Genomic DNA, 10,920 nt, shown 5'->3' on the forward strand with positions numbered 1-10,920 from the left:
TAGTGTTAATGAACCTTTAATTTGTGTTCTAGTCCATCAATGCCTAATGAAATGTTTATTTGGTTTTGTTTTGTTTTGTTTTGTTTTTCTTTAGTTTTTTTTTTAATATAAATTATCTTGTGTTGCAATTTGTGATTCATATTGTTGATGTTTGTGGTTAAAAGCTCAAATTACATGCTTATTTATTGTGTCTTGATGAGACTTATAATTGCACTTAATTCTTGTACCTTGGGATTATGGAAGTACTTCAATTCTTTCATGTTGGTTTGCAACTCTCCACACTTGTTGAGACCAAAATCCACATTTCACCTAGATAATTAAACACGCCCAAAGATCTATCTCACGTTCTCACTCACTTGCATCTTTCGATTTATTTGTCTCACTTATGATAGTAAATTGTTTACTTCATTTTAATTCAATTTTACTTGTTACATTATTATGATTAACTTATTGTCAATAGCAGGCTAGTAGTTAGTGCTTGATGCTCTTACTTCCATGTGATTCGATACTCTAGAATACTACAAGGGGTGTTTGGTGCAAGGGATCGGTATTTTGAGATAATGTAACATTCTTGAGAATCTCACATAATTTAAGAATGTGGTGGGGATTGTGATTCCCATGAAAGCTACCAAAAAATGAACAAAAAAAAAAAAGTATAGGAATATTAAATTTCTTATAGTAATCTCATATTCCATTGAACCAAACAAGAGAAAATGATATACAATTATTACCATATTCGTATTCCTAAGGTTACGTGGTATAGTATTAACCAAACACCCCAGAGTGTTTGTTTGCTGTTTAAATTTGCTACAAGCATAACATTTCATTGGAAATATTTAACATCATTTTAAATTCACTTAAAAAAAAAAACTGATTTTCAACAATAGTTAAATGACACTAGCACCTTTTTTTTTTTTTTTTTTAAAGTTTAAAACATTTTTTTATTAATTTTGAAAAAGACATTTATTTATTAACCCTTTCAATTTCGAACTTATACATTATTGCCTATTGGGCATGGTGTTTACATTTTGGAAGCCTCTTCAAACAAGTGCATCACAAAGTCCTCCAAATTGTTGAATGAATCTCCACCCTTGTTGACACTATCCATTGTTGTTTGGCGCAAGTGTAATGCACGCTCTCTCTGTTCAACTCCTTTCCCTTCTTGACTCAGAGAATCAATTAGTATTTGAGCCAACTCGTCCGAGTTAGGAACCGTTTCGTCACCCTCACTCGCTCTAGTTCCAATTCTATGTTCATCCGCTATGAGAATTGCGTTAGTGTATTGATCGGCCCCCATTGGCCAAGTTAACAACGGAACTCCAGCTACTATTCCTTCTAACGTCGAATTCCAACCGCAATGACTTAAGAATGCACCAACGGCTTGGTGCTGGAGTATCAAAACTTGCGGTGCCCATCCCTTGATCACCATCCCTCTCCCCGCCACACGATCTTCAAAACCAGGAGGTATCGAGTTATATCCTTCTTCCACGTGTCCCTTCGTCGGGCCCCTCGTTGACCATATAAACCTTACCCCACTTTTCTCCAACCCCAATGCTATTGCTTCCATCTGCTGATTGGTTAGAATTGATTGACTACCAAAGCAAACATACACCACAGAGTTATCTTGGCAAGAGTCAAGCCAAGATATTATATCAGTAGTTGAGATTGAACTAAGCCCACCTCTCTCTGCTTGCCCTTTTTCCAAGGGCAGTAATGGGCCTACGGCCCAAACCCTATCATGGCCCAAATACTCCATTAAATGCTTAAAATAAACACGTTCCAACTCAGTGAACGAGTTGCACACGAGTCCATAACTCAGTATGTTGGCAAGAAAACATTCTCTGAAGAATTCATCATTTTGGTCCCCGTCGGCGTAGTTCCGGTACACCGGAGATATCTGCCACCAGGGAAACTCCGGGCAGCTGGGAATATCCGGGAACCGGAGAACCTCTCCGTCGTCGTTAGGATTCTCTCTCTTGGGCATTTCTCGCCAGAGACTATAAATAACGGAGAGGGCGAAGGCGCCGGAGGAAGAGAAAACGTAGCGGCGGACGCCGACCTCGGCGGCGACGTCGTTGGTGAAGCCGAGGAACAGGTCGGAAACTATGGCCGTCGGCGGCGAAGGGTGGCGGCGAAACCACTCGACGATTTCGCCCCTAAGCTCCCGGAGATTCCGCATCATGTGGCGGAAACCATCGGGCGGGAGTTCCTTGACGTTCTCGACGCCGGCCGGGAGATTTTGATTCGCCGGAAAAGGCAAAACGAGGGTTCCGATGGAAGGGTGGACGGAGAGAAGGGCGTTTAAGAGATGGAGGTTTTTTGGGGTGACAAGAATGGTAATTGTGACGCCACGGGAGGCAAGTTGGTGAGCGAAGTCTAAGAGCGGTAACATGTGGCCTTGAGCAGGGTAGGGGAAGATTAGGATATGCACGCCGGTCATTTTGGGTGCGGCGACACGGCGGAGAGTGATTGGTGGGGAGGATAATGGAGAGTAGGAAGACAAAGCTAACAGGCTGAGGGGAATAAACATTAATTTATAAGACAAGGGAGACACAAAGTTGTTAGGTAATCTACTCCAAATAAACAAAGACTACAAGACGCTATTATGTTGTTTAGTTTAATTTGAGAATATATTAATAAATGATTGATTATTAATGACGTTCTCTGTATTAAATTATTAATTAATGTATTATGACGGCTATATATATACTAGTATTTTCATCCGTGCGTTGCACGGAATTGATTTGTTATAATAATTTTAGAATATTTGGATCGATATACAATTATATAAATTATAACATCGAATATTATATAAAAACAATTGATAAAATTGGTTGGATCAATTATGTTTTCTTATGTTTTCCTTTCTTGAATTAGAGCAAATAATAATTGTCCAATTACCTGTGCGGTGCATGGATAAATTTTTTATTATATATTTAAATAATAAAAATAAAGATGAAAATATAAAAAATCCTAATATTGAACGTGTACATTTATTTGATTATAAGATTAGTGCAAAAGTATTACTTAATTAATTGAACAATATATGACTTATTTGTCTACAATATAATTAGTTTTAAAAGATCGATATGTAATATGACTTATATAATTATATTATATTACTACTAAAATAAATATAGGACAATGAGAAATAATTTAATTATAATTATTATAAAAATAAATTAAACGACCAATGTTTAGCTTAATTAATTACCATTATAATTATTAGGCAATTATTATTACTAAATTATTACACTATACTTTTATAGATTAACTATATTCATTTTCATCATATCATATTTTATTTTTTTCTTTCTCATCCATATTTGAATGAATTAATTGTAATTATTATAGAAAAAATTTAATTAATCTTTCTAAAGTTTAAATAATTTAAAGGTTTTCAAAAGGAAAGTCTAATTAATCTTTTAACATTTTTAAATAATTTAACAACCCATAGTTTTTTTTTTTTATTTTAAAAGGATTAGAAATTTGTATTTATATGTGGAAAAGACTAATTCAAAAGGAAAGTATAATAATTTCCTTATAGATATTTAAATATTAACTATATATATATATATATACGTTACAATTTTTTTAATTATATAATTATAATAATTCCTAATTGCCTAACGTACATATATAATTATATATTGATTGATTTGAAGTTATATAGATATATAGGGTATGATTTCTTCTTACTATTACATATACATATTTAATTGACTTAATTTTTTTATTAATTATATTATTACTTTTTTGAAAACGTTAATTATATTATTACTAAAAACCAAATAATATGTCATAAGCTCAGTCGTTAAGCACTCTGTAATCAAATAAAATGATGCAAGATTATAGAATCAATATGTAATCAGATAAATAAAATTAATGTAACACAATAGTTGCAAGACTGCTATCACATCAGTTTGTAATAATCAAATAATATAGACAATTAAAAATAATGCTTGACAGCCGGTGCTAAGAAATGAGATTAATGAAGTTGCAATTGAAAGAAAACTGCTTCTCTATACAAAGCTAATTACTAAATATGAACTATTTTTGTTATCGTAATAAATTCTATCATAATAATTACCATATTACTAAAATGTCCTTACGTTAGGGCGGGAAAATTTTGGAGGAGGATATTATTTTTATATATAGTATAGATATAGATTATCATGTGAGAATTTAATTACGTACATTAACATAATATATTAGTATTTTTTGGAATATTATAGTATACATCATATAGTAATTTGATTGTTGGAATTTTTTTTGAATATTATCATGAGAGGAGTTTAATTACGTACATTAACATAATATAGTAATATTTTTTTTGAATACTATAATATACATCATATAGTAATTTGATTGTTGGAATTTTTTTGAAATATTATCATGAGAGGAATTTAATTACATACATTAACATAATATAGTAATATTTTTTTGAATACTATAATATACATCATATAGTAATTTGATTGTTGAAATTTTTTTTTGAATATTATCATGAGAGGAATTTAATTACGCACATTAATATAATATAGTAATATTTTTTTGGAATACTATAATATACATCATATAGTAATTTGATTGTTGGAATTTTTTTTGAATATTATCATGTGAGGAATTTAATTACGTACATTAACATAATATAGTAATATTTTTTTGGAATACTATAGTATACATCATATAGTAATTTGATTGTTGAAATTTTTTTTGAATATTATCATGAGAGAAATTTAATTACGTACATTAACATAATATAGTAATATTTTTTTGAATACTATAATAAACATCATATAGTAATTTGATTGCTTACGGATATAAAATAAAAAAAAATACGCAAGATTAAAATATTTTGAACCATAATTGAATTGCGTGGTATAATAACTAATATTTTGTTTAATAATTATTACTTTCCGTGTGACTATTTTGTTAATATATGTACATAAATAAGGAATCCATACATGAATGGAATTGAATAAAATATTTAATTAATTTCCGTGTATAATAAGGAATAGAATCATATTTTGAATATTTTGTCAATTTTAGCCATAAATAAGGAATGATTAGGAAGGCTAGAATTTTTTATAAGGAATTATTATATAATATTATGTTGACCGATTTCAAAATTTTTGGACTAAAATGAGCGCGAAAGCTCGCACTCCTGTTATATATATATAATAAAATATACTAGTTTTGGTTTAATCAAAATAGTGAAGGAGATTATTGTATTTATTAAAGTGGATGATGGATTTTAATAACTCGGGTGTTCCGAATTACAAAACTGGATTAAATAAAAGGGTATGGCAAGTGATGGATCAAAGTGTACCTCGGGGGTAAATATATACTCCGTATTAAATAACGGATAACGTTATTACAAATAATGCATGTGTAATAGCAAGACAAGAGTGATAAGAATAAGTGTAGATGTCCTAACAAGACAAACTAACATGCTTTTATATTAGCTTTAGGCCTAACAGACCCGGAGGAATTGCGGGGAAAGCCGCCCAACGGCTTAGACCGCAACCTCCGCCGCGAGACCCGAACACGTGCGGACCCAAGACCCATCACTTAGCCGAGGGCTGACCTCGGCCAAATGACGGGCGCGGTCTAGGCTGACCTCGGCCACGCGCGGTCAGCCCGTGGCCGAGGGCTGACCCCGGCCACGCGGCTGACCCCGAGTCCCGTGCCCGCTCCGGTACCGGTTTGCTCCGTTCATGCTCCGCACCTGGTCCTAATTATTCAATCAGTGGAATAAAGTCAATTAATACATGGATAGTCAATGAAAAGAATTTATTTTATTTTATTGTGATTTTAATAGGAAAAATATCACTTGTCATATTATTACAAAATTATTAGCTGTATTAGTTTAGAGTCAATTACTTTTGTGTTAAAATTGTTGTTAGGGTCGAGAGGTGATATAGCAGTCAAGCTAAATCAAGTTGCAAATTTGGTTAATAATAATTTTATTTTACAACTTTAATAATTTAATAATTGAAATAATAATTTAATACTCTATATTTTATTTTATTTAATACATTTTACAAAAAAATAAATAAATAATTTTGGCGAATTTAACTCTTTTTAAAGATGACCAAGTCTTCCTCTTAAATTAATTGATGAGTCAAGGGTTGATTGAATATATATATATATATATATATATATATATATATATATATATATATATATATATATGAAAGATTGCCAGCCCATTCTAGGGCACAAAACCCCAATTAGGGGCAAATTATGTCATGGACACGAGTCCACCTTGCAATGTGGATCCGGTTCTATGTTCACAAATTTAGAATTCTATGTTCATAAATTTAGAATTCTATATTTATAATTTTAGATTTCAATATAAAAAATTACATTACTCAATATTCACAAATTTTTGAACTCTATATTCACAATTTTGTTATATAGATTCAAAAATTGTGTTATACTGTTGAACATAGAGTTTTGATACTGTTCAATATAGAGTTATGAAATTGTGAACATAAAGTTATAAAATTGTGAACATGGAGTAATCAAATTGTGAACATGGAGTTATAAAATTATGAACATGGGATCCATGGCATAACAACTGCCAATTAGGTGAATGGGTCAACTGCAATTTCTTTTTCGTCTATATCTATACTATTAATAAAAACAAACTCCTTTATTTTAACTTTTCGCCCGAAACACTCCTATATATTATGGTTTATGTAATACTATAAAATATAGTAATGCAATTCTTATTTGTACTACAATTATACATTAAAATATGGTAATACCATACAATTCTAATACAATATATTCTTTTCTACTTTTCTATTCCTAATACAATTCTAGATTAAAATTACTAATCGTAATAATACAGTCCATATACTTTCCTGCAACGCAATATTGTAAAATATGGTAATACAATCTGTATTCGTACTACAATTCTACGTTAAAATTACACAAGCATCGACATAATCGTGATCAACAATATACTTGTAATAATAAAATAAAATTTACAATAACAATAACAACAACAACAACAACAACAACAATAATAATAAAAATAATACAGAGTAATACAAAACAAAACTATATATAAAATGAAATTATTTTTTTAAAAATAAAAAATAAAAGAAAAAAGAAGAAGATAAAGAGGAGCCAGGAGCCACTAGCTCCACTTTATAAATGATGTGGGATTTTTTTGATCCCACCTCGAAAATGTTTGGAAGATAGTTCTTGAGTTCCTCTTCCAAAGATTATTGCTTGCCCATCCGTTGATGGGCAGCATTGAGAAGCCAAAAGGGCTTCTCATTTTTAGGTTTTTTTTTTAATAAATTAATTAATATATGAGGGCCCTCCTGAGAAAAGGAAAAGATTAATCTTTTCTCGATATGCTAATTTGAAACGCTGTACATTAGTTACGGCGTCGGTTTTTTGAGAAATCCGACGCCGAATTATTTTTAAGAATAGACTATAGGCGTCGGTTTTTTCAGAAAACCGACGCTGTATCTCCTTTTAATTAAAAAAAATTGTAAAAAACAGCAAATCATATCTGGTAGATTAGAACAATCAGCAATTTCAACTATAGTGAACTTCAACAACAGAAAATGTGCATCAAAGACAACAATTAAGATTACTAATGATAGTAAACAATGGATCTAAAACATGTCAAATAAAAAATATACATCAGATTTAAAGAAAGGAAATCATCTCTTGTAGGCACAAGGGCATCCGGTGCAAGTGCATTGAAGAGACATCAGATTCACAAAAGAAAACTGGACAACTTATCCTACTTGCCCAACAGATTACTGAACTTCCTGAGGTATACAGTCCAAAGTAAAATGACAAACTATAATGCTTATGAAGTGAAACCGGAAAACAATGTTTCTCAACAATGAAATTGAAGTGAAAGTCCTTACAAACTACAATTATATATTAGTAACACAAGGATAAAACACCAGTAGGGCATGTTGGTTCATAAGCAAAGATAGTCGAGCAACTGATAAAACATGAATTCTCAAATCTCAATAGAAATAAAAAGCAGTTAAAACTAGATAAATGAAGTACAGAGTACCAAACAAGGAAATCTCAATTACTATACTCAAACACAAAATAAGAACAAAGGTAAAAGTACCCTAGGGCGTTTGAAGTGTTGTGGAGCTTCACAAATCTTTATCTTGAAAGACAAGTAATGCACAAGCCATCAGCTGGAGAAGTGAAACAAATTCAAAACATTAAGATGAGCCATACATAAAGAATCTGCCGATAAAATTCATATTGCCTGAACTTTCTATCTAATACACCCAACAGAATTAAGGGCATGTTTGGTTGGCTGGAAGTTGTTTTCCATGGGAAGTGGGTTCCTTGAAATCAAAGAAATAGCTCACTTCCCATGTTTGGTTGGCAGGAACTTATATTCCCATGGGAAGTGGGTTCCTCCATTTACAGGAAAACAAAATCTGAGGTAGAGCCTCGGATTTTATTTTCCATAGTTGTTGGGAACAAAAATTGAGATGGCAAGACCATTCTACACTTCTATTTTCTTCCTCCTTTTCCCGTTTCTTCTTCTTCCCTACCAAAATGGAAACTGGAAAGACAGTCGGTGGTCGCCTCTGCCCTCGCCGGTCGCCTCGCCGCCTCCGCCTCTGCCCTCGCCAGTCGCCGCCTCCGCCTCTGCCCTCGCCGGTCGCCGCCTCACTTTGCGCCTCCTTCTCCGCCTCACTGCCCCTGCCTCAGCCTCGCCGTGGCTGCCTCGGCCTCTCTGCTCTGCTGATTCTTCGACGCAGCCACAACCCCCACACGCCCTAGCTCTGCTGATTCTTCAATTCGACGCAGCCTCCATTTACGAGAATGAGGATTGAGGTCTGATGAGATGAGAATGAAAACCTAATAAAATTTGCCTAAAAAATTGTTTAAAGAAATAAAAGAAGATTGGCCCAAAATTTTGCAACAAAAAAAGGCCCAAAAATGCCTCAGAAATTGGCCCCAAATTAAAACAATAGTATTCAGAAATATTAATTTTATTATTATTAATAATACATAAGGGCATATAGGTCTTTATACTCATTATTCACATACTCTTCCCCACTAACCAAACAACAGAATTTATCTTCCCAACAACTTCTTTTCCACCAACCAAACAACATAATTTATCTTCCTTATACTACTTTTCCACGGAATTTCACTTCAACTTCCATTCAAATATTTTCCGCGAACCAAACGAGCCCTAATTGTTCAGTTAAAGCCTGCAGACAAACCCTCAAGGATCGAGAATAAATTAGATTTCAACACAAACATTACAATCCATGAGCATACTCACATCCCCAATTTACAAACAGGTTAAAATGTTCAACAATAACTTAAGACTCAATAACCTTTGTTTCTTCATATTCATTCATACAGTACATATATAATGATTAAAAACAACACCGCTCATATCCATTTCTGGTCAAATATTATCAACCTAGAAAAATGAAAATCCGATATATCTAAGCCCTAAGACATACATAATTACAGATCTCGCACCGCATTACAGGTCCAACTGAAGTACATTATCTCAATAAAATAAAGGTGTACAAACTTAAATGAGATAAATGTCTGAAAGCAAAAGAATTCATTAAAACTGAATACTGAATGTATATATACAAATTACAAAGTGGACGAAAGTCCAATTTCTTTAACGATGTCGAAAGTCCAATTACAAAGTAACTATATTCCATGACTAGTTTTATAACTTAACTTAAGCACTACCTCTAATGCTAAGAGCTTGGAGTTGACACGTCTGTCACTCCCACTCATCAAAATAGCCAAAAGATAGTTTAGTCATAGAAGCATTCCAACAACTTAGACAATAAACTAAAATTCTAAGTCTATAAATGTGGAATTTTAAATATACACCATAACTTCCCAAATAACTTCAAGGTCCATTATGAGCTGAACATTATGAGTCTTACTTTTATGTCTTGCAAAATTGTCTTGAGCCTTACAAAACAAAATGGCCCAGGATCAATTTTTGAAGAAACTAAAGACTCTATTAAATTGCTAAAGACTTTATTTAAATAACAGTGTATCACAAGTTAAGTGTTTTTGTTCTAATAAACTCCTTAATATTGTTACAACATTTTCATAAATATGTTGTACGACCAAATGTTCAATAATTTGAACTTATGAGTTTATATGAACAAATACAAAATTAATACTTGCGGAATCTCTTAATGGAGCATCTTAATGATCTTTTTCTAAATGATCACTCCCACTGATTAAAATATTCAATTAATGATATACGTACTCAAAATTGATTTAACCAACTAAATAATGAAGATATAATTCCCCACCATTAGTTGGGCATACTAAATAATCAATATTTGGTTCCAATCCAACTAAAGTAATAACGAATGAGGACATAACTCCCCACCATAGTTGGACATACTAAAATAATAAAATACACTTTTCAAAACCAAGTTGGAATTTGGCTCGAATATGTATATTTTATTCTTAGAAACCAAAAGAGGTATATTGAATATATCACGTAACTTACTACAGTTAGTCCAAATAACCGAGCAAGATTCGCGAAATAATTAATAAAAGTGGTTAAATTTTGGGAAGTAACTAAATACATGTTTTGCCAATGCAAACCATGAAAACTTAGAAGTATAATTGAACTAAATTTATAAATTCTAAGATTGTGATAAAATTATTATCTAATGGATTGAGGGATTTATTGACATAAAACTTGCCTGTAGGCTAAAGTTTTATTTCTATTAAATTCAATTAAAACCCTTATGATAAAATTTCATCTCAATTATTAAATGGACAGAAGAATCTAGAGACATAAAACTTGTCTGTGGGCTAAAGTTTTACTCAATTAGATCCAACTGAAATTTTATGATGAAACAATTATAAAATGAGTTGAAGAATCAAGTGATATATGTCTTG

The 10,920-nt window shown here is 32.1% G+C and overlaps 1 protein-coding gene and 1 long non-coding RNA gene across 2 annotated transcripts; both read right to left on the reverse strand.

Moving 5' to 3' along the window:
* Positions 1 to 908: 908 nt before the first annotated feature.
* LOC115997125 (UDP-glycosyltransferase 89B2-like) lies at positions 909 to 2,502 on the reverse strand. The gene has a single exon (XM_031236628.1). The coding sequence runs from the start codon at positions 2,438 to 2,440 to the stop codon at positions 1,022 to 1,024; it is 1,419 nt and encodes a 472-aa protein (XP_031092488.1). The 5' UTR covers positions 2,441 to 2,502; the 3' UTR covers positions 909 to 1,021.
* Positions 2,503 to 8,056: 5,554 nt separating this feature from the next.
* On the reverse strand, positions 8,057 to 8,880 carry LOC115997237. Its single transcript, XR_004093709.1, has 2 exons — positions 8,517 to 8,880; positions 8,057 to 8,192 (listed from the first exon to the last, which is right to left on the reverse strand). It is a non-coding gene; the product is annotated as an uncharacterized LOC115997237 (long non-coding RNA).
* Between the last annotated feature and the right edge of the window lie 2,040 nt (positions 8,881 to 10,920).

The sequence above is a fragment of the Ipomoea triloba genome, chromosome 11 (assembly GCF_003576645.1).
Source record: "Ipomoea triloba cultivar NCNSP0323 chromosome 11, ASM357664v1".
Lineage (NCBI taxonomy): Eukaryota > Viridiplantae > Streptophyta > Magnoliopsida > Solanales > Convolvulaceae > Ipomoea > Ipomoea triloba.